General features: G+C 40.8%; 1 protein-coding gene across 1 annotated transcript in view; it reads right to left on the reverse strand.

The window, feature by feature from the left end:
- The window catches only part of LOC309868521 (liprin-beta-1-like), a 150,768-nt gene that overhangs the window by 6,312 nt on the left and 119,103 nt on the right, over nt 1–25,353 (reverse strand). Inside the window, exons 12-22 of the mRNA XM_082738446.1 lie at nt 19,399–19,553; nt 14,121–14,236; nt 13,104–13,160; nt 11,738–11,798; nt 11,353–11,382; nt 9,283–9,454; nt 6,506–6,638; nt 6,091–6,219; nt 4,448–4,598; nt 3,651–3,762; nt 3,415–3,503 (exon numbers count right to left, since the gene is read on the reverse strand). Of these exons, the coding sequence (XP_082594572.1) occupies nt 3,415–3,503; nt 3,651–3,762; nt 4,448–4,598; nt 6,091–6,219; nt 6,506–6,638; nt 9,283–9,454; nt 11,353–11,382; nt 11,738–11,798; nt 13,104–13,160; nt 14,121–14,236; nt 19,399–19,553 (1,205 nt within the window). The remainder of the gene's footprint in view (nt 1–3,414; nt 3,504–3,650; nt 3,763–4,447; nt 4,599–6,090; nt 6,220–6,505; nt 6,639–9,282; nt 9,455–11,352; nt 11,383–11,737; nt 11,799–13,103; nt 13,161–14,120; nt 14,237–19,398; nt 19,554–25,353) is intronic.

Raw genomic sequence — 25,353 nt, forward strand, 5'->3', positions numbered from 1 at the left:
CAAAATCCTCTCCAGGACCCCAAATTAAAAACAACCACCAAAAAATTAGTGTTGTATCAACAGAAGCCAAGTTTCACCTGTTTCTCTTCCGGACACTTTGAAACAGGATCGTGAGACCCCACAGCTCTGTAGAGCACAGTTGGAAAGGAATTGGCTGGGTTACACTTTGATTTGGTGTGATAAAGCAAAGAGTTAAGAGCCCATGATGTTCAGTGAGGACAGCAGAACTAGGTTTGCTGAACTAAGGCACATCACCATTTGGGAGAAAATCAGAAAAGTATCTCTGTTATAGTATTCCCCAAGCCTCAAGGAATCTCTAGTTCTTGATTATTATGCTCTATCCAGCAGAGTCTGTGATCGATGAGAAGGTTTTGGTGAGAGTTAAAGAGAAAGGAGACATGAAGAAGTTATTAGTAGCAACATGTATCACCATCAGTTCCTTCCAGGTGTAACTTTCCTGTCTGTGGTTATTGGGAACATTTCAAACATACCAAACACACCAAAACAAATTATTTCAGAAGGTGATGTGGAGGGCAGTGTCAAGATAAGCACCAGTCTATTTCCAAACACACCAAGAAAATAAAACAAGAAAAATATCCATTTTAGACACACCTTACTGATAAACACATTTGTTGGTGGTGTGGGGGGGTGATAATCTATTATAGAAATAGTTTTTAAATAAAAATATTGGACAATCAGCTTAAATTCTTAAAGCTACTCAGCAAAATTATTTCCTGAATTTTTTTTGGATCAATTTCTTTAAGGCACTTCCTTATGGTAAGTTAGAAGGCATTCAACACATTTTAATCTAAGATTGAGACACCCATTCAAAACATTTCCACGTGGGTCAGTTTCAACTAATTCAAGTTTTTCAGATTTAAAAAAATCTAAATACGTGATTACAATGTAAATACAATGCAAATTATTTTAGCTTGAGACATTTTTTTTAGAGGGCTGTTTTAAATCAAAACAGATACTATTTTTAGATTTTTTAACAAATCTTTTGTTTTTTTAAAGATTTTTATTTATTTATTTGACAGAGCAAGATCACAAGTAGGCAGAGAGGCAGGCAGAGAGAGAGAGAGGAGGAAGCAGGCTCCCTGCTAAGCAGAGCCCGACGCCGGACTCAATCCCAGGACCCTGAGATCATGACCTGAGCCGAAGGCAGGGGTTTAGCCCACTGAGCCACCCAGGTGCCACCGCCTTCTTCTTCTTTTTTTTTTTTTATTTGACAGAGAGAGAGAGATCATAAGTGGGAGAGAGGCAGGCATAGAGAGAGAGGGAGAGGCAGGCTCCCTGCTAAACAGAGAGCCTGATGCAGGGCTCGATCCCAGGACCCTGAGATCATGACCTGAGCCGAAGGCAGGGGCTTAACCCACTGAGCCACCCAGGTGCCCCTAAAAAAATCTTTTAGGTAATTTTAATTTACCAAAGAGTTGCCAAAGAAGAGATAATAGTTCCATATATCCTTCACTCAGCTTTCCCTAATGGTTAACACCTTCTATAACCATAATGTAGTCATCAAAACTGAGGAATTAACATAAACAAAAAAATGGTAATTAAAACTACAGACTTTACTCAGATTTCACCAGCTTTTCCACTAGGTCCTTTCTCTATTCCAGGATCCAGCCCAGGATATCATGTTCAAATAGGTATTTTTGTGACTCAGAACTTTTGAGGTCTAATTGTCTAAGATGATTTACTCTTTTATAGTCACAAAATTTATGTGCACTTTTCTTGTGGTTTTAAGCCTGAATCTACTCATGTTCGTGCAGAAGCATACCTACCTAGACAAGCAGGCAAGTATTTACTGAATTTGTTGCAGGCTGAGCTATTAAGAGGAGGAATCTGGAAACATCTTGGGTTCAAACACCCTGTGACTTCTGACTACTTTCTGGCTGTGGAAACTTGGTTGAGCTACCCCATTTCTCAAGTTTCTCATTCCCTCACCTAAACACTGGTGGATAACAAGAATGTCACCTCAAGGCTTGCTGAAACTGGAGTATTCATAGGAGTACGGAGCTTGGAAGAGTGTCTGGCACACAGTATACATGCAATGTGCCACGCGCTCGTGTTATTACAAGCAGGTGCCCACCAAGGTACGGACTTTGGTTCAATGACAGAGAAGAAAATGAATCCCATGAAAGGAACCCCACAATTCTGACATTGAAAAATAAGCTGTTTGAAATTTTCAACAACTTTTTTTTAAAAAACGATTTATTTATTTGACAGACAGAGATCACAAGTAGGCAGGGAGGCAGGCAGAGAGAGAGAGGAGGAAGCAGGCTCCCTGCTGAGCAGAGAGCCCGATGCGGGGCTCAATCCCAGGACCCTGAGATCATGGTCTGAGCTGAAGGCGGAGGCTTAACGCACTGAGCCACCCAGATGCCCCAAATTTTCAACAAACTTAAAGAAGATACTTCTCGGGGTTGGTTCCAGAGCGTAGCTCACAAAAGGCCTTTTAAAGAAAAGAATCTAAAGCAGCAGTGCACTAACAGGACTGCGGAATCTAGAACAAGTTCTCCTGGAAACCGTCTCTTCCACTGTTGTAAAGTCCTTCTACCTCTTAGATGGAAGGATAAAAATACGGAACAGTAATGCAGGAATCAGAGAGTCCACCTCAGTCTACTTCTTGCCTCTGCGATTACTCCCCTAGTGGAACGGGGCTAAAGAGAGAAAGGAGGCAGGTTTTGGGTAACATTCTCCAAAGCAGAAGGGAGGAGAGGAGACGGGTCTCTAGATGTCAGGTCAAAAGGGTGGTCTCTTCTGAGCAGTCACTGCATATAGGAATGTGTAACTCAGAAACCCCCAGGGCTTCGACACTCTACACTCTATTTTTTAAACATCGTTAGGAGAGCGGCGCCTTGGTGGCTCAGTCAGTTAAGTGGCTGCCTTCGGCTCAGGTCATGATCCCAGAGTCCCGGGACCACACCTCACATCAGGCTCCCTTCTAAGTGAAAGTCTCCTCCTCTCTCTGACCCTCTCCGGGCTCGTGCTCTATCTCACCCTCTCTCTCAAATAAATGAATAAAATCTAAAATAAAATAAAACAAAGCATCTTCATAACATATAATTCGCATATAAAATTATGCGAAAATTTACCCCTTCAAAGCGTGCACTTCAGGGTCTACATTGTCGAATATACATAAAACCATCTTCCTGGAGAGCTGAGTTTAGATTAGCCTTCATACAGCTTAAATCCAAGTTTTAAATTTCCCAACGATACTGCAATCACCAAATCCTCTGACTTCAACTTAACAGAAACTCTTCTGGCTCTTCTCAAGTTAAGGCAACACCCTGAAACTCTGGTGGAATCATTGTGAAAACAATGTATTTTGCTCACTATTTCTGTGTCTTTCCAGAGAAAAGCAATTTGACACTCCCCTTCCCCAACTCCCAGGAGCCAATCACTTACAAGAGTCATGTAATGGAGCATTCGACCATCTACCCGTCCTTCGTCAAACTGGGTCTTGTACTGGGGGAGACCAATGTCATCCAACCACCCTACAGGAGAGAAATCGGTGTTGTTAGTAAGCCACGCAACACCTGTACTTGTGATTCAAAAGAAAAAGCAGCTTCATTCATTTATCCATTCATTCAGTCAGTCACTCATTTACTCATTCATGAATGAGTGAATTTAAAATCTCTTACTAGTAACCCAGTTGAAATCCAGCTTTCCATGGTTGGTTTCTTCTTCAGACCCCACGGCTTGCAGGGCCAGCTGGAGCTTCTTTCGATGAAGTGAACGCTTAATCCCAAGTTCCTGAAATAATAAGCAGAAACACTGGTTTGACCATTCTGTCACTATGGGCTAGATGCCACTGGCAAAAGATGCCAGCTCCCCCCAAACGAAGCCAGTGTTAAAGACCCGACAATCCTGTTCAGTCAGCATGCCAAGTCAAGTTGGTGAAATGTTGCTGAACAAAAGGCCCCTAGAAAGCCAAGACCACAGCAACTAGTTTAGTGGGATGTTCCATTCCCTAGTAGGCTCCTTCCTCAGCAAGACTGGAATTCTATTCTTTCTGTACAAAAGGTTAAACAATTAGGAAATATGTTAAATAATTTGACGTAAGATGTAGGGCTCTTTCCTTTTCCTTTTGGCAAAGTAAAGTTGAATTGCATACATTACACTGAGAAGTTGGGCCAATGCTAAAGCCTCACAAAGATTCTGAGAAATATGAGCTTAAGGTTTATTATTATGTCTATACAATTATTTCTCATTAAAATAGCCAGTGGCTTACATGTTTCATAAGGAATCATTAAGATCAGGTCCTTCTTGTTAAATCCATGCGATTAAATTAAAAAAAAAAAAGTGTGAAGCAGAAAACACAGTTTTTCAAGAGTACTGACTGGCTCCCCCCACTCCCCTTTCTGGAGTATAAAACAATTCTACAATCATATTCTCTTTCTCAGTAGCCATTGTCTAAACAAAACAGAGAAGCAGTCACCTTCTCCAGATCTTGCTGAGAAGCCTGCAGAAGTGTTTGGCCAGATGCAATCCAGTGCTTGCCTGAATTCACGTAGGACCCCAAGCCCTGCTCCACAAGCCAATCGCAAACCTGCTCCTTGGTCCATTTGGCAAATGGCATATCCAAGTCGCTATAAGAAAACGAACAACTGTGTGAAGAACAATTCCAAGCCAGCCCTGTGGCTTCTCAAGGTTGACCAACTTATACTGAATGAATGTAGAAATTCCCTAGTAATGCCCTATTTGACCATGAAAAGCTTACTTTTCAGTCCATGTTTAGGGGAGGTGGTACTGGCATTGAAAGTTACCTCAAAAGGACCACAGCTTTCATTTTCAAATGAAACCACAAAAGATTCAATATGTTTGAGCAAGAAACATATTTGTGGAAGAAAAACAAGTTGAACCAACAAGTCAAGTCACTGTACTAGTTTCAGTCAACGTGGTTTGAAGACTGAATTTCTAAATAGAAAACACTAGGTTAGATGGAAAGAAATCAAGTCTAACTTGAACTGTAGCAGAATTATGGTTTCTCTCCAAATGGTTATCAGTGAGAAGAGCGCAACATGCCATCACTGAGTACAGGGAACCATAATCACAGTAATTTCTGGGTCAAATTTTCTACTTTGACATGTAAATCGTGTTCCTCTTTGGGGGAAAAAAAAATGTAGATAAACAAAAATTTTCTTTATTTTTTTTTAAAACAGCACAAGGAGATCCTCTACTGTGTATAAAGAGAACACATGGCAAATGAGACCTTCATGTGTTTGGAGAAAGCCAGGGTTTCCTCCTTGATAAAACCTGTGCCCAGTCTTCTGCGAGGGTAGGAGAGACCATGTTCCAAAGACTAAGTGTAATGGTTTGTGCTAGATGTTTGCCAACCCCATCCTTCTCATGCTCAGTAGGTCAGTACAGTAATTTCAAAACAGCCCTCAATTGTGGTAAGGGTGTAGGAAAAGTTCCTAGAGTCTTAACAGATAAAGCATTACATAGTCCTGATAAATTCAGGATTATTTAATCCTGATTAAATTCCGTTAGAATTTGTGTCTTAATGAATTTATGTAGGTGCGTTCACAGAATCCATTAGTCATTAACGTTCACTGAACAGTTACTATTTACCAGATACTCAACGCATATAAACTCCTTTAATCTTCATAATTAGACTAATTCATACCAGGGGACACGGAGGTGTAGAGTATGGATGTAGTTGCTCAAAGGTCACCCAGGTTACAGGAAGCAGCCAAGCCAGCAATCAGATCCAAGCAGTCTGTCTCTAGAACCTACTCTTAACCGCTATGTTAGCCCATCTCTCTAGAGCTATGCTTTAGAGTACTTGGAGTAACTATTTTCTCAGTCAGATTGAAGTCAAAGAATCATTCTTACACAGATGTTGCTGACACTTTAGCTTTGGTTCCTCCCCTGGCTCACGCAGCCCTCATCTTCTGCATGATTTTCACCAACCACTGCCAACCCGCACTGCTCTAAAGATGACGGACCCCTCTGCCAGGCAAAGGGGTAAGCAAGGGATTCTACTGCTCAGCCCAGGGACAATACTAACATTGCAAGTGCTCATAGCCTGGACATGTGGGTAGAGATGTCAAAGTCCATTCGTTCAGTTTTTCTCACCTGTTAGATTGTCCCAAATCTCGAGACCAACCCAGTTGTGGCCCTGCAGTTGCCCTTGTCCCTCCTCTTTTAAATTCAGGCTCAGACAGGTCATCTGGGTTGAATGTAGTTGACTGACTTCTCCTAAGTCTGAATAGAAGAAACAACATCACATTGCCTTGTAGAGACCTGAGGAGACCTTAGGACTTTAAAGTTAATGAGAACATTGCTTATGTATGGTCAGAAAAGATGTCTGGATTTACACTTTAACTGAGACCCAGTGAGTAAGTGCATCCCAGATCACAATCTTCCTTCCATCAAAGGAACAGCAAAGCCTTACAACTGCATACTTGTTTCTAGGCAATCTTCCATTTATTCCTACATTTGAGCAACACACAACACAAAGCCCCCTCCGGTTGTCTGCTGTGTTACTTACTTTCTAAAGAGTTTCGTGATCCCTCTGGATTTCTTTTTGGAATCCGGCGATGGTGGAGATATCTGCGAATTTTTCGGCTGGGAAGATCTACCAGCCAGATCTAGGTGCTCAGCTGTCTCCTTCTCTGTTTCAGCTATCCCAAGAACAGAATACATACTTGGTGAGTTTTAAAGTACGGAATGAACATGACTAGATGCTACCCTTCTTAACTTTAGCAACTCTTCACAAATTCTTCTTCTGTTGGTCTGTAAAGAGCACCCTACAAATATTACAGATGGAACACAAATTTATGTTCTGCTTTACCGTCTGCTGTGTATCAGTGAATGATGTGTATAATATCGCATATGATATTGTGCCTAAATTCATTAACTCACAAATTGCCACCTCTTTGAAGTTCAAAGGTGGGATAGGATTGCCACATTCTTTAAGTGATCTGAGATCACTTAAATTAATCTCGATTTTTCTGCAGCACTTGGTACTGCTGACATTCTTCCGACATTCTCCAAAAACATCATCTCCTTCATCTTGTTAGGACAATCTCCCAGATCTGTCATCTGATCGTTTCTTCTCTGCTATAGGACCTGTTTTCTCCTCTTCTTCCACTCCGAGATTCTGTTCTAGGCTCCTGCCAGCAGGATCTCTGAACAAGTTCACCCACTCCGTGCCTGGCACAAAATGATGGCTTCCCTCATTCATAAGCAGCCAGTATCACAATCTCTGGTCCTAATCTCTCTCCCCAGACTCAGGATCTGAACGTTTATGGATATTCCCAATGTGCTGTGCCAGGAACATCTTAGACTCAACAAATCCATCCAATTCTCAGAAGAATTCTCTTAGATTTTCTTATTTAATATTCCCTTGATACTAATTAATATTCTTCCTGTTACTCCCATTCACACTCTTTGGCATTTTCTTTTCACTCCCTCCTCTCCTTTGGCATTTACATCAGATCCTAGTCACCAAGCCCTGGCAGTCTTTTTTCAAGAGAGTTATTCCTATTTATAACTTGCTATGTCCTACTGAGAAAAGACTGTACTGGATATGCACACATTTTTCTTTTGATATAAAATCAGTGTCTGTTGATTCTGCCTTGAAAGAGTAACATCCAAATTTGCTACGCCCAGTTCTCCCAGCATTCTCTATTTCTTAATTCTTTTACCTGCCCCTTAAGACATGATCCCCCACTAACAAACACAAGCAGTACTGTTTCCTCAGTGTGAGACGACACTTTTACGGGAAAGAAAAAGTTGTACAAAAATCACAGAAATGGTGTTTCAGCAAGATACAAAAGTTGCAGAGGTTGACTTTTCTACGAAGCACAGCTGTGATTATAGGTTATAATAAGCAGCACTGGGCTCTTAGCATTAACAATGTATTTCTTCTAAGAAAGATGCAAAAACATTTGAAAATGTTGTCTGGATTTTATTTATCCCATGTGTATTCTAGAAATGTAAGACTGCAAAGGGAGAAAAGTAACCTGTGCTGACCCACATGAGTTGGTGTATGGGTATCTCAGGGAAAATCCAAAGGAACCTTTCCATCCAAACCCCAAAGCCATCATGGGTACGGGTATACCAGAAAATGTTGCCTAACTCACCCTCATTCTAAAAGCATCCTGTTTCCATTTTTTTGTTTTGAGGATGTTTCCTCCCTCCCATGCCCCACACTTTTAAAAAGGAAAACGGAGTTTCCCCTCTCCTAAAATCACTCTAGGGGAGGCTCCTTAAATATCCCAGAAATCTTCCTCCAGTGTCACTAAATGCCACTTCCATCTTCAAAGCAATAAATGTCAGAAGAACATTCCCTTAAGAAAAGTCAGTCTAAAGCAATCATTTGCAATGTCTTCTACAGACTTCTCGATTTGGCTGAAAACATTGCTCTCTGGGGATAATGGAGACATGGAGAAGGAACTGTCAGGACCTGGGAGTTAGTGTGAGACAGGATGCACCGGAAGGGTGAGAAAGCTGGAAGGTACGAGGCAGGAGAGTCCTGCCCTGGACTCTGAGGGTGCCGTGCGCTTCTGGGTCCTCCCAGAGCTCCTGGCAAGGTGTCATTAGCAGGAGTTAAAACAGCACGTAGGCTGGGAAGCAAAGACTCTCCAGAAAGTTCACTTTAGCAGCAGTTGGAAGGAACTCTCTGGAGTCGAGGACAACATTTTCTGATCGCTGCCAGCTTGCTTTCTAGAGATCGCAGATACCAAGAGCAAGGATTAGTCAGCCTGGAGGACAGCACTGGCGAAGGCTGGCATGCAGGGGTACGATACCTAGGGTGGGTGCACTGGCACTTCGTTTACGATCTTCAGATATCCCAACAATGCACACAATCACACGCAGCCCAATGGAGAGAACACAGGAGAATGACAAAATGAAACACAGCTCAAAGTCCTACTCACAAAATACACACGGGGGAGGAAAGGCAAGCACTGCGCTGTGCTTCCAACATCGCAGACTCCATTAGCAGGAACAATATGGGGTAAATTGGCCCACTTTCGAAACAGATGAGAAGCTGTTTACAATGAAGTCAGAGAGTGTCAAGGGTTTTGGTCTTTCCTCTACACTTATACTCCAACAAGGAGAGCAGGGTGATGGCCTGCACAGAGCTATCTTTACCACCGAATTAAACCCAAGGGGGCAGTTTCTTGCAAACTTTTCCCCCAGCTCATTCACCTTCATTTCTGAGAACGAGAAACGCACAGATCAATGAACCAGGGAAGGCAGGGGATTGACCTTGTCCTCGTCCTGAGTGAATTAAAGCAAAAGCACGCTGGCCATACGTACCCAAGTTTGGTGCACTTGCTGTCCTCTTGTTACTTTTTATTTTAAAAAAGCCACGCCCAAAGAATGATCTGGCTTTCCGAGCGCCAAAGGGGTTGTCGTCCACGGATGCATCACGCCCCGGAGCTTTCGGAGGGAGGCCCCTGAATGGGCTGCTTTCTACAGGAGCTTTATCCTAAAAGACAAGTAATAATAAATGGAACACAGCGTGGCTGTGCACAATTAGGAGTACACGCTGGGCACAACACCTGATCTGTTACACATGTGATTTTATTTAAAAGAATCACAGAACTGATAAGTTGATTATGAACACCAAGCACCATATTACAATTTAGAAAGTCAGTTCTGAAAGCTACTTAGGAAGCAAGAGCAGCAACAAAAACATGTTCATCACTGACCTATAACCGGCATGCTTCAGATGTGAAGTATTTAGGACATAGAAATTCTCAAGCTTTATTTTATTTGCCTCATTCCCCCAATGACATGGAAATAAGGTACTGCATAACCAGAATACCAGCAGGCTTCCTATTTTTCGAATGGTTATGACATGGACTAGGCTACAATGCAGTTCACAGTCTTTGTACCGTAACTGCATCAGAAGCCCAGCGTAATATAATCACTGTGCAAAGTAGGCGTTATCTCCAAGCTTCTACACCAGCAGCAGAAAGAGATTCTACTCCAGTTATTTAAATATTCTACTCAAGGAATTACTAGTCAAATGAGGACACAACCAGTGACCGTTAAACATTTTGTTTTTGAGAGGGTGTTCTGAGACATATTCATTACCTTGCCTGCAAGTTACCCGACACAGATCACCAATTTTCAAACACTATAACATGCTTGATACACTTAACACCAAAACTAAACTTGTTATAATTAAATTTTTCTTCATCGATTCAGAAGATTCTTTGGCTGTCTCTAATAGGTCAAGGTCTTTATCGCGAAACTTAACTGTAATTAAGTTATACTTCTAAGTACTGTTGATTTTTTAGCTTTCTCGTTATTTGAATTAGCAGTTCCAGTAACATGATCTATTATATTGTTTTAGTAGGATCCAAAGATGCTTTGATTTGCATGCCCTCATTCCTCTAACATCTCCTGCCCTCTGTTTTTGTTTTTGCAGTGGTAGAGAAAGGGGAGAGGGGACACAAGCTTTGAAGGTGGTTATTTTATCCTCTGAATTTATTGCTCATCGTAACTACAAGTTTATAGATGCCACAGTTTAGTGCAACTATTACCTATGTCTCACCACAGATGTCAAAATCATTTAATCATTTATTGAATTGGCAAGACAAAAAAGGACAAAGGATGCCTGTAATTACAGCTGTGTGCACAGTCCATGCCTTATCAGGGACACCTACATTACAACTCAAGGCATTCAGAGCCAGCAGTCAAGGGAGTGCATCTGGAAGTGGCCTACCAGAAGGTAGCCTTTACAGAGTTAATGATTGAAAATTGGAGGAAGAACGAGAGCCCTTGTTGATGAGGTCTTTAAAAAAAAAAAGACAAAAAAACAGAACACCAAAATGTTTGCTGTATACACAGTGGTTATATTAAATAAACAGCTGTTCTCGGGCGGGTGACCTAAGGATGTTTTGTGAGGTCTTAGGAAGCCCAAATATGATAATTAAGAATATCACTAGCCTGATTGAGAGTTGGGGGTTTTGTCTGTTTTTTGTACCTCCCCAACAGTTTATTGAGGTGAAACATAAAAAGTAACTGAACAAGTAGGGGACATTAAGTACACTCACGGTGTTATATAACTGCCACCTCCACCTAGCTCCCAAACATTTCCATCATTTTGAATAAAACCCCTCACCCTGGAAGCAGTTTCTCTCCGTTCCTCCCTCTCCATCTCTGGCAACCGCCAAACTGTGTTCTGTCTCTATGGATTTATCTACTCTACATACTTCACATAAATGGAATCGTGGACTATCTGATCTTTCGTATCTGGTTTCTTTCATATAACATGTTTTGGAGGTTCTGAGTTTGGGTTTTTTGGAGACAGTTAAGCAATCCCATGTATCAGACATCACAAACATTTTTCCATTGTAATCTGGACATAAAAATTACCTCTGGAGGCTTCTGAACAGACTCCTTTTCCTGTTCAAAACAATAATATTTTAGATTGTTACAGGAATGGCTTCATATATTCACAAACTGTTACACACAATTCTAGAAATTAAAATAAACTTTTATCTACTTGTAAGCTATACAATCTCAGTTCCATTTATTTCCAATAATGGCTAATTAGTCTTCAGTTGTGATTATATACACTAGTTTCAACTGTTCATATTCACCCTTCTTAATATTTACCATTAACTGTGGTATCTAATAAATCTGCATTAGAGAAACCTCAAACTCTTCTTGAGAGTTTTCTTTGGAAAATGGGAAAATGTGAGGATCCCTAAATATTTGCGTCTCAGGGTAACAGACAGAGAAACAACACAGAACCAACCCCATCTGATGACTCTTTCTTCAGATTGCCCAGGCTGCTGGACTTTTGCAGACTTGAAGTTCTAAAAATAACAATAATAGTAATTAGGATTAATAATAAGTGGCTCTGGTGCCACTGTTTCTTAGGAGAATATCTTGGAAAGAAACTAAAACTGTGTGTGGGTTGAATCCTGGTCATAAAAGAAAATCCGGATTCAGGCAGTCACTTATGTGCTTTACTAAATTATAACATTGAGTTCTTTTAAAAGCAGAGGTGGTTAACTGTCCTGCCAATAACTCTAAATGTCCCACACATGTTAGAATAGCTGGAAAAACACTTAGGACTCTCCTTGTGATGTCAACATTTGAAAATAAACCAGCATTTTTCCATGGACCAGTGGTGTATCCTTTTATGTATACATTTAGACCAGGAACTTTTTTATTTTTTATTTTTATTTAAATTTTAGTTAATATACCAGGGAACTTCTAAAACACTCACATACTATTTATATATAATCCTTGTAATTAAAATAAAGGACAGAAGTGTTACTTTTCAATTCACAAAGGAATCCATTTTCTGAATCTGGCCAAGTAGTTCATTTTACAGTTCTGATCGAGGCATACAAGAAAAATCCCTCTGGCTGCCCATAATAATTTGTTTGCTATCCTTGCAAAGGCGAAGTGACACTGTAAACATCCAGAGATTTTTTTTCCCTTTCACATAACTAGCATTCAAGTGTACAGGGCTGTCTTTTCAAAAATGGAAGTCAGGAATAGGTGACCAGTTTAGAGAGAGAAAAAAGCTCTAAGAAGCAGAGTAACACACATACACAAACTTTTAAAAGGCAATTCTCATGTACTCATGTGTACATAAGTTACTAGACTTGTCCAGTATCAAATAAAGTAAAAGATATTGGTGAGAAAAGAGAAGATCTCATCTTTGAATACTGCTCTGGTAAGAGATTTTCCTAATTCAGACTTGAACTTGGATAAACATAGATAATGGACCGGTTTACTACATGGAGAATGCAAAAAACTACTGCAGCCTTTCCAGCCATTACATCATTCTCTGTGACTCTTTTCTGCTAGGGTCAAAATGCAAGCCAGTGCAAACCTGAAATTCAAAGCACTGCACTTCACATGAAAACTGATGAAGGAAGGCTAAAGCCGTGCAAACACTTGGCACGAGATAATGGATAACAGTCCATGAGCAAGTATCTCTTTGTTAACTCACAACCTCCCCTTTCCCTGACATCCAACCACCACACCTGCATTAATGTATTCAGGCCTCAGTCATCCGCTTCTCACAGTGGTCACTGTGAGTTTGTCAGAAGCTTCCTCTCTCCCAGGTATCAATGACATTTTCCACATTCAAGAACATGACTTACGAAAGACTATCGCACGGCTGGGTTTCAACAGAAGCACCAAGGATTATTTTTCCATCACTAAAAGAAGAAAGAAAAGAAAAGGAAAAAAAAAATGGAATGTGTGTGCTTCACAAGTAAAAGACCATATATATTCTAAGTAAGCAGAACTGTCAAAAAAACAAAAAATTGTGCCGGGGAAGCGATTTCTCTTTTAAAACAGTCATGGGTGTTTTGTTTTGTTTTGTTTTTAAACACAGGCTCCATGCCCAGCATGGGGCTTGAACCCACAACCCTGAGATTAAGACCTGAGCTGAGATTGAGTCAGCTGCTGAATTTACTGAGGATTCCCAGCTGCCCCTCTCTTTTAAAATTTTCTACTATATTTTCTTTTGTTAAAAAAATATTTTACTTATTTATCTGACAGAGAAATCACAAGTAGGCAGAGAGAGAAGAGGAAGCAGGCTCCCTGCCGAGCAGAGAGCCCTATGTGGGGCTCGATCCCAGGACCCTGGGATCATGACCTGAGCCAAAGGCAGAGGCTTAACCCACTGAGCCATCCAGGTGCCCCTAAAATATTCTATTATATTTTCTTTTATTTGGTCTCATTATAAGGTTAAGTAATTGAGAACATGCTCCCTCAAAATTCTACTTGTTAATGGAGAAACTACTGTATCCCTGTCCCAAATCCTTCTTCCGAACAGCCTGGGCCACATGACCATTGCTATGGGGCTTGGGACCCACTGGCGGCTCCCCATGACTTAGGACATAAAACTTGAGTCCCCTAAAATCTCTCTCTAACCTGAACACCACACCTCCCTGGACTCCTGCCCTAGGACTTCTTGCTTCACACCCTTTATTTCAATAATCCAGAACTGACTGTAGTGATTGATTTACACTGGTCCCCTGGCACATGCCTTACAGTTTCTTGCCTCTCACAGTAAAACCTGTGTCTGTAAATAAATTGCAATGCACTCTTGTGTTTGCTTGATCTACTCTGCTGAACATTTATATTGCAATGTTGGGTCATAAATGACATACCTTTCTTCAAATGAAGTCTCTGGTTGAGGAGGCAATTTTGCGCTTTCAGACGTTTCCAGGCCCTTAGATGTTGGCAGTAATGAAGGGATTGAAACTTGTAAGATGCTGGTGTGGAACTGTAATGTAATTAGAGAAAGTAAAAAATCCAATAAATAAGACAGAAGTCACAGAGATAAAATAAAAATAACGGAGACAATTACATGGTCCATCAAAAAAATTTCATACACCTATGTTTAAAAACACTATTCTTCTATTTATAAAATGGTCTCTGGATATAAACATCAATGACTGTTAAAGTCAGAGAAAACATTCTGGAGGAAGGTCATTTTTTTTTTTAAAGGTTTTATTTATTTATTTGACAGAGAGAGAGTGATCACAAGTAGGCAGAGAGGCAGGCAGAGAGAGGGGGGAAGCAGGTCCCTGCTTAGCAGAGATCCCGATGTAGGGCTCGATCCCAGGACCCTGAGATCATGACCTGAGCTGAAGGCAGAGGCTTAACCCACTGAGCCACCCAGGTGCCCCAAGGAAGGTCATTTTTGAACTTGGTTCTGAATAAAACATAATACCATCAAGTAAGTCAATAGTTGATCCTGACAACTTTAAGCCCTAGTAAAAACTTTGGTTCTAACCTTATGCAAGTCACTTAACTGGGCACCAGTTTTCTCCTCTGTAACATGAGAATGGCAATGCCTACCTGACAGGGTTGTCATGATTTGAGATGAGATTTGGGTAAAGTGCCTTGTAAACACACCTGTTTTCACTTTATTTTCTATCACTAGTCTAATATAGAATGTTTTTCAAACCAGATTTTTTTTTTTTTAAGATTTTATTTATTTGACAGAGAGAGACATGGTGAGAGGGAACACAAGGAGGAGGAGTGGGAGAGGGAGAAGCAGGCTTCCCACTTCCCTGAGCAGGGAGCCTGATGAGGGGCTCCATCCCAGAACCCTGGGATCACGACCTGAGCAGAAGGCAGACACTTAACGACTGAGCCACCTAGGCACCCCCCAAACCAGTTCTTTGTGGATACCACTTAAAACACTTGGCTTAATAATACTACAGCAGCAACAACAAAAATGCCTAAAAACACCTTCCTAAACAAATGCTTTGTGTACCCTAAGGATGGAATCTATGGAACAAATTTTATACTCTGGGGTTAAATAATTTTCGATGACTGTAGAGCAGTATGGTGTAAGAGCCCATCATAAACTACAATACATGAATCACTTAAAAAATATTGTGATAAAAAAAATAAAATTTTCCTCAGTGAATTCAGTCTGCCAGTCAACCAAGCAATCAGTGACCGTCCCTCCTTCTGAAGTCAGCCAGGAAGGTAGGGACTTACAAACTGGAACACACTTCTAGATGCCAATCAATCAATGACAGTCTCACCTCTGTAACCACACATCCACAGCGGATGTCAACTCTCTCTAGCCTCTGAGAGTCCCTCAATCCCTGAGCTCCAAGCAACCCCACATGCCCCACATATGATCAAAGAGACTGTCCCTGACCAACAAAGTTCACCGAGGTAACTAAATAAGCAATACATTTAGCTCTGTGGTTTTTTGTTCCAGTTACTGAGCGGTGGTCTCATTCCTTGACACTAAGAGGTTATAACATGTGAAGTCTGTTGAAATAATCTGATTGGGCCCAAGACGGAGTGGTTCGTGTTAAGCTCCATGTCAGTAAACCCAAGCTTAGCTAAGTTTCCGTGCTCGGCACTCCCAGAAAAGGCAGACCTAGGTCAACCAATCGGCACTTGCCTGCCCTTAGTAAGTTACCTGACCCACCCCGCCCCGAGACTTCTCTTTGCTGCACATTAAGGAAAGTAACCCTACTTAACCAACCAGCAAATGACCAGCCTGATCCTCTGCTCCTGCTTCCTTCGGCCTAAAAAAGCCCTTCATTTTGTACAGATCCGTAGAGTTCCTTTCCATCTGCTAAAACGGACATTGCCTGATTCATAAATTGCTGAATAAAGCCAGTAAGATGTTGCAAATTTACTCATTTGAAGTTTGTTCTTTAACAACAAGTCTGATCTTGTTGCTTCGCGATTTTTTTTTTTTTTTTGCAATCTTTATGATTAGTTCTGGGCAATTTACAGAGCCATCATCCCTGTGTTAAAAATTTTCTCAGCTGAATTTTTTTTTAAAGATTTTATTTATTTGACACAGAGAGATCACAAGTAGGCAGAGAGAGAGAGGAGGAAGCAGGCTCCCTGCTGAGCCGAGAGCCCAATGTGGGACTTGATTGATCCCAGGACCCTGAGATCATAAACTGAGCCGAAGGCAGAGGCTTAACCTACTGAGCCACCCAGGCGCCCCTGAATTTTGTTCTTTAAGAAGTCCTATTGCTGTAAAATAGGAGATTACTTCACTCTCTTTTTTCTTTTTTTTTTTTAAATTTGAATCTTTATGATTAGTTCTGGGCGAATTATTGAGCCATCATCCCTTGTGTTGTCAAGTTCACAGTAGCTCCCCGGGTTCCTAACATGGGGAAGGAAATGGCCCACTAACAAACTGATCCATTTCCTTGATTTCGTTTTGAACTTAGGACTTTAACTCCCAACTCCAATCTCCCTTCTAGCTCTTCTTTAACAATATGGCTGAACACACTCAATCCTCATCAAATCATTCTGGTTCCAAACAAAAAGTCTCATTAAAGTACAATTCACATAGGAAAGACTTTTTTTAAAGAGGCTATCTGGGCAAATCTTACATGTAACATCTGCCATTCTGTAAATAGGCAGCAAGCATACTCATTGACTGTCAAATGTTATTTTTCCCTTCAGTAGAAATATAATTAGCAATTAGGGGATTTTCCCCCTCTAACATATTTTTTATTTCCCCCTCTAAAATATTTTTTATTCCTTAACTAATCCTTTGCCTCTTTTTTCCAATTTTATTGGGATATCACTGACATGCAGTACCGTATAAATTAAAAAGAAAAAAGAAAAGGAAAGGAAAAAAAAACACATTTTTTTCCTTGCAATGAGAACTTTTCGGATCTACAGTCTTAGCAACCTTCCAGCATACCAGACAGCAGTGTTAACTATAGTCATCACGTTGTACCTTATACCCCCAGCACACTTGTCTTATAACTGGAAGTCCGTACCTTTTGATCACCACCTTCCAATTTCCCCTACCCAGTAATCCTTATGACTGACATCTTTTAGCCCTCTCCTATAGTGAAGAGAGAAATGTTTCCTCCTTGAATTCATTTTCATGCAATTCAAATTTCATTTTCTCATTAGGTAATCAGCAGGAATAGATAGGAAAAGAAAAGATGCCACTTGGTTTTTTTCTCACTGAATACAGTAAAATGTTAAAGGAAAGACGACCAAAGGGGGAATTGGAAAACATAAGGTAGTCAAGACTATTTAGTTAAAAAACAAAAACAACAATAACAAAAACAATTTTTCCCATTCCCAGTTTCTCTAGACAGTACACTGCACTAAAATTAAAAGTTCTAGGGCAAAGACGGAGGTGCTGTCAGGAAGCCACGGGTGTGCCTAGGTTAAGACCTCAGGAAGACTTAAGGTACAGCTGTCTCATTGAAACCTTCAAAAAGTTCGACAACTCTAAAAACAGAGGGATATTCCATAGCAGCCATACAGAAAACTTAAGATAGAGAAAGTCTTATGGTGAAGATAATTGTGGATATCCTTTACCTGACGGAGTGGATTATAAATTGATTCATAAGAAATGCCAAATGAATAAAATATTATACCAAATAGAACCAAGAGGGACAGAGATAGTAGAAGGCAGAAGGCCCTAGACCCGTATAGATACTTTTGCAGAAAACAACTCATCTGCAATTACAGGTTCTTTCTCCTGGAAATGGAAAGATGACTCCCAAGGAACAACCAAGAGCCCAAAGGTCTGGGCCCTGTCAAGGAACTGGCCACACGAGCCTGGCTGGATTTGGGAACTGCTACTGACTAATGATACGTGGGTGTCTTCCATGTCTATGTTCCCTCTTCTTGAATGGGAATGCCCAGTAGTTACTATGCCCATTCCACCACTGCATGTCAGGTGTGTAGGGGACAAATGACTTGACCTTGAATTTCCTGGTTCTTTACATGGAATGGAGTGCTACTCGAGAAGCCAAACCTGAGCAGCTGCACCTACATCTTGACCGGGTCTGGATGACAAGGTCTTGGGATGCGGAAGCCTGACTGGAGTAAGACCAAGAGGTCTTTGATGAGGGGATGAGGACATTTTGCATGGGGGAGGGATATAAATGATTGTAGCCAGAGAGTGGAGGGCAGTTGTACTAGTCGAATATGGTCGTAGGGGTATATGCCATCCCATGTGTTCTTCTCAAATGTGATATTACTTGTCCATCAAGAGGTAGGGTCTTTGTTTCCTCTCTGTGAATGTGTGTGGGCCTGTGACTACAGGAGAAGAGATGCCACAGGGTTTCCGAGTCATAGCATAAAAGATGATATAAATATGCCCAGTCCTCTTATTGGGATGCTCATCCTTAGGATCTAAACGCTCTGCTAGAAGAAAGCCAGGGAGTCACAGGTATTTCCAGCTAGGGCCTCAGCTGAGGTCCTGTCCAACAGTAGTACCAACCAACCATGTGATATAAAAATGGGTAGCCTTCGGATGACTCAAGCCTCCAGCCTTCACACCATTCCAACTATTGCCCAGTGGAGCGAAGAAGAAATGCTCCTGCTGAGCCTTACCCACATCACACATTTGTTAGCAAAACAAGTGCTGTCATTCAAGCCACAAATTTTTGGGGTGGTTTGCAATAGGTAATGGAAACAGATTTTGGCACCAGTCTGATATGTGAAAGAAAAGTAAATGAGTTCAAGACTAAATATTCCTGTCCAGCTGCTTTTTTCCAAGTCTAAAGAAGTCAGGGAAGATTTTAGACCAGAATTTTTCAGAGACAACATTGGAAGTGACTAAAACCAACTTCTTTATATAATCTCACGTTATCCCTCTTCATTTATTCCCTATTTGTTCTTTACTAATAAAGATTATTATTGTGTAGATTGTAATCTATTTAGGATGACATCTTTCTCCCATGTTCTTCCTGAATTATTTAAGCAATTTTGACATTGCCCAAGGTATTTATTTATTAAAGAGGGGGGAAAAACCAATCTTTCAAATAAAGTCCTAGCAGACTGAGTTTTGACATGAAAATTGCTAAGACTCAGTCAGTAGCCACACTGATCCCAGGTCTTTCCTGCTGTCAACAGCATTTTAACCTTCAATGACACAGTCTCTTCACTACAAAGATAATGTTGAGAGTCTGTAAATACCTCTTCTGGAACACTTGTGTTGAATGGGTCACGACTGGGAGATCCCGTGACTGGTGTAGATGATACACTTTTCTCCAGGTCACTAAAACCCTGCGCATCCAGCAAAGTGGAGACGGAACCAGAAGTGAGCAGACCGTCCAAGTCGCCATCTTGGTCTAGGAAAAGGAGAAAAATGGCAGCTTTTCATTTACATTTCATTTTTGGAGGAAGAATACCAACTGAATATAAACATTTTTCCCATCCTCAAAAATCAAAAGTGAGTTTCCTTTGAAATCCTTAGAAAAATAACAAGAGGACCTCGAGGAGAAATGTTAAACTATGAGCACCTGGAGCCTGAGGGTGGTATTAATAGCTATTACCACAGACTCACAGCCTTGAAATCAGAAGTTCATTTAGTCCAACAACCTTCCCTAATTTTGTTTCAGAATTTGGGGCTTTACAAATTTCAGTTCAGAAACAACCAAGCTGGGCAGGAGTCAAGATGGCGGAGAAGTAGCAAGCTGAGACTGCTTCAGCTAGCCGGAGATCAGCTAGATAGCTTATCTAAAGATTGCAAACACCTGAAAATCCATGGGCAGATCGAAGAGAAGAAGAACAGCAATTCTGGAAACAGAAAAACAACCACTTTCTGAAAGGTAGGACCGGCGGAGAAGTGAATCCAAAGCGACGGGAAGATAGACCCCGGGGGAGGGGCCGGCTCCCGGCAAGCAGCGGAGCAAGCGCGCACAAAATCAGGACTTTTAAAAGTCTGTTCCGCTGAGGGACATCGCTCCAGAGGCTAAACCGGGGCGAAGCCCACGCGGGGTCAGCGTGGCCTCAGGTCCCGCAGGGTCACAGAAGGATCGGGGGTGTCTGAGTGTCGCAGAGCTTGCGGGTATTGGAACGGGAGAGCCAGCTACAGAGACAGAGCGGACAGTAGGCTCACAGCTCAGTGTTACCTTGAACCGGTCGCAGGCTCGGTGAGCTCGGAGCGCAGCTGGAGGTCAGGCAGACGGGAGTAACTGGGCGCTGTTCTCTGGGGCCCTGGGCTCTCGGCTCCTCCGGGCCTGAGACCAGGAGGCCGCCATTTGTATTCCCGTCCTCCGGAACTCAACGGAAAGCGCTCAGGGAACAAAAGCTCCTGAAAGCAAACCCGAGCGGATTACTCACCCCGGCCCCGGGTAAGGGCGCTGTAATTCCGCCTGGGGCAAAGACACTTGAGAATCATTACAACAGGCCCCTCCCCCAGAAGATCAACAAGAAATCCAGCCGAGACCAAGTTCACCTACCAAGGAGTGCGGTTTCAATACCAAGGAGAGCAGCAGAATTCCAGAGGAGGAGAAAGCCAAGCACGGAACTCATGGTTTTTTCCTGTGATTTTTTTTTAGTCTTGCTTTTAATTTAATTTTTTCTTTTTCATTTTTTTTTTTTTCCTTCTCGCCTTCGGGTAAATTTTTTTTTTTAACTGTTACCTTTTTCTTTTTTAACAGTTTATCTAATATATATATTTTTTTCTTTTTTACATATTTCTTAGGTGTTTTCTTTTTTAAAAAATTCTTTTCTTTTTAATTTCTTTTTTCTTTTTTTTTCTTTCTTCCTTTTTGAACCTCTTTTTATCCCCTTTCTCCCCACTCACGATATTGGATCTCTTCTAATTTGGTTAAAGCATATTTTCCTGGGGTTGTTGCCACCCTTTTAGTATTTTACTTGCCCCTTCATTTACTCTTATCTGGACAAAATGACAAGACGTAAAAATACAACACAAAAAAAAGAACAAGAGGCAGTACCGAAGGCTAAGGACCTAATCAATACAGACATCGGTAATATGTCAGATCTAGAGTTCAGAATGACAATTCTCAAGGTTCTAGCCGGGCTCGAAAAAGGCATGGAAGATATTAGAGAAACCCTCTCGAGAGATAGAAAAGCCCTTTCTGGAGAAATAAAAGAACTAAAATCTAACCAAGTTGAAATCAAAAAAGCTATTAATGAGGTGCAATAAAAAATGGAGGCTCTCACTGCTAGGATAAATGAGGCAGAAGAAAGAATTAGTGATATAGAAGACCAAATGACAGAGAATAAAGAAGCTGAGCAAAAGTGGGACAAACAGCCACTGGACCACGAGGGGAGAATCCGAGAGATAAGTGACACCATAAGACGAAACAACATTAGAATAATTGGGATTCCAGAAGAAGAAGAAAGAGAGAGGGGAGCAGAAGGTATACTGGAGAGAATTATTGGGGAGAATTTCCCCAATATGGCAAAGGGAATGAGCATCAAAATTCAGGAGGTTCAGAGAACGCCCCTCAAAATCAATAAGAATAGGCCCACACCCCGTCACCTAATAGTAAAATTTACAAGTCTCAGTGACAAAGAGAAAATCCTGAAAGCAGCCTGGGAAAAGAAGTCTGTAACATACAATGGTAAAAATATTAGATTGGCAGCTGACTTATCCACATAGACCTGGCAGGCCAGAAAGAGCTGGCATGATATTTTCAGAGCACTAAACGAGAAAAACATGCAGCCAAGAATACTATATCCAGCTAGGCTATCATTGAAAATAGAAGGAGATATTAAAAGCTTCCAGGACAAACAAAAACTGAAAGAATTTGCAAATACCAAACCAGCTCTACAGGAAATATTGAAAGGGGTCCTCTAAGCAAAGAGAGAGCCTACAAGTGGTAGATCAGAAAGGAACAGAGACCATATACAGTAACAGTCACCTTACAGGCAATACAATGGCACTAAATTCATATCTCTCAATAGTAACCCTGAATGTGAATGGGCTAAATGCCCCTGTCAAAAGACACAGGGTATCAAAATGGATAAAAAAACAAAACCCATCTATATGTTGCCTCCAAGAAACTCATTTTAAGCCCGAAGACACCTCCAGATTTAAAGTGAGGGGGTGGAAAAGAATTTACCATGCTAATGGACATCAGAAGAAAGCAGGAGTGGCAATCCTTAGATCAATTAGATTTTAAGCCAAAGACTATAATAAGAAATGAGGAAGGACACTATATCATACTCAAAGGGTCTGTCCAACAAGAAGATTTAACAATTTTAAATATCTATGCCCCCAATGTGGGAGCAGCCAACTATATAAACCAATTAATAACAAAATCAAAGAAACACATCAACAATAATACAATAATAGTAGGGGACTTTAACACTCCCCTCACTGAAATGGACAGATCATCCAAGCAAAAGATCAGCAAGGAAATAAAGGCCTTAAACGACACACTGGACCAGATGGACATCACAGATATATTCAGAATATTTCATCCCAAAGCAACAGAATACGCATTCTTCTCTAGTGCACATGGAACATTCTCCAGAATAGATCACATCCTCGGTCCTAAATCAGGACTCAACCGGTATCAAAAGATTGGGATCATTCCCTGCATATTTTCAGACCACAATGCTCTAAAGCTACAACTCAACCACAAAAGGAAGTTTGGAAAGACCCCCAATACATGGAGACTAAACAGTATCCTTCTAAAGAATGAATGGGTCAACCGGGAAATTAAAGAAGAATTGAAAAAAATCATGGAAACAAATGATAATGAAAATACAACGGTTCAAAATCTGTGGGACACAACAAAGGCAGTCCTGAGAGGAAAATATATAGAGGTACAAGCCTTTCTCAAGAAACAAGAAAGGTCTCAGGTACACAACCTAACCCTACACCTAAAGGAGCTGGAGAAAGAACAAGAAAGAAACCCTAAGCCCAGCAGGAGAAGAGAAATCATAAAGATCAGAGCAGAAATCAATGAAATAGAAACCAAAAAAACAATAGAACAAATCAACGAAACTAGGAGCTGGTTCTTTGAAAGAATTAATAAATTTGATGAACCCCTGGCCCGCCTTACCAAAAAGAAAAGAGAAAGGACCCAAATAAATAAAATCATGAATGAAAGAGGAGAGATCACAACTAACACCAAAGAAATACAAACTATTATAAGAACATACTATGAGCAACTCTACGGCAATAAATTTGACAATCTGGAAGAAATGGATGCATTCCTAGAAACATATAAACTACCACAACTGAACCAGGAAGAAATAGAAAGCCTGAACAGACCCATAACCAGTAAGGAGATTGAAACAGTCATTAAAAGTCTCCAAACAAACAAAAGCCCAGGGCCAGACGGCTTCCCGGGGGAATTCTACCAAACATTTAAAGAAGAACTAATTCCTATTCTCCTGAAACTGTTCCAAAAAATAGAAATGGAAGGAAAACTTCCAAACTCATTTTATGAGGCCAGCATCACCTTGATCCCAAAACCAGACAAGGATCCCACCAAAAAAGAGAGCTATAGACCGATATCCTTGATGAACACAGATGCGAAAATACTCAACAAAATACTAGCCAATAGGATTCAACAGTACATTAAAAAGATTATTCACCACGACCAAGTGGGATTTATTCCAGGGCTGCAAGGTTGGTTCAACATCCGCAAATCAGTCAATGTGATACAACACATCAATAAAAGAAAGAACAAGAACCATATGATACTCTCAATAGATGCTGAAAAAGCATTTGACAAAGTACAGCATCCCTTCCTGATCAAAACTCTTCAAAGTGTAGGGATACAGGGCACATACCTCAATATCATCAAAGCCATCTATGAAAAACCCACCGCAAATATTCTCAATGGAGAAAAACTGAAAGCTTTTCCGCTAAGGTCAGGAACACGGCAGGGATGTCCATTATCACCACTGCTATTCAACATAGTACTAGAGGTCCTAGCCTCAGCAATCAGACAACAAAAGGACATTAAAGGCATCCAAATCGGCAAAGAAGAAGTCAAATTATCACTCTTCGCAGATGATATGATACTATATGTGGAAAACCCAAAAGACTCCACTCCAAAACTGCTAGAACTTATACAGGAATTCAGTAAAGTGTCAGGATATAAAATCCATGCACAGAAATCAGTTGCATTTCTCTACACCAACAGCAAGACAGAAGAAAGAGATATTAAGGAGTCAATCCCATTTACAATTGCATCGAAAACCAGGAGATACCTAGGAATAAACCTAACCAAAGAGACACAGAATCTATACTCAGAAAACTATAAAGTACTCATGAAAGAAATTGAGGAAGACACAAAGAAATGGAAAAATGTTCCATGCTCCTTGATTGGAAGAAAAAATATTGTGAAAATGTCTATGCTACCTAAAGCAATCTACACATTTAATGCAATTCCTATCAAAGTACCATCCATCTTTTTCAAAGAAATGGAACAAATAATGCTAAAATTTATATGGAACCAGAAAAGACCTCGAATAGCCAAAGGGATATTGAAAAAGAAAGCCAACGTTGGTGACATCACAATTCCAGACTTCAAGCTCTATTACAAAGCTGTCATCATCAAGACAGCATGGTACTGGCACAAAAACAGACACATAGATCAATGGAACAGAATAGAGAGCCCAGAAATAGACCCTCAACTCTACAGTCCACTAATCTTCGACAAAGCAGGAAAGAATGTCCAATGGAAAAAAGACAGACTCTTCAATAAATGGTGCTGGGAAAATTGGACAGCCACATGCAGAAAAATGAAATTGGACCATTTCCTTACACCACACACAAAAATAGACTCAAAATGATGAAGGACCTCAATGTGCGAAAGGAATCCATCAGAATCCTTGAGGAGAACACAGGCAGCAACCTCTTCGACCTCTGCCGCAGCAACATCTTCCTAGGAACAACGCCAAAGGCAAGGGAAGCAAGGGAAAAAATGAACTATTGGGATTTCATCAAGATCAAAAGCTTTTGCACAGCAAAGGAAACAGTTAACAAAATCAAAAGACAACTGACAGAATGGGAGAAGATATTTGCAAACGACATATCAGATAAAGGACTAGTGTCCAGAATCTATAAAGAACTTAGCAAACTCAACACCCAAAGAACAAATAATCCAATCAAGAAATGGGCAGAGGACATGAACAGACATTTCTGCAAAGAAGACA

This window comes from Mustela nivalis (assembly GCF_964662115.1).
Source record: "Mustela nivalis genome assembly, chromosome: 7".
In the NCBI taxonomy this organism is placed as follows: domain Eukaryota; kingdom Metazoa; phylum Chordata; class Mammalia; order Carnivora; family Mustelidae; genus Mustela; species Mustela nivalis.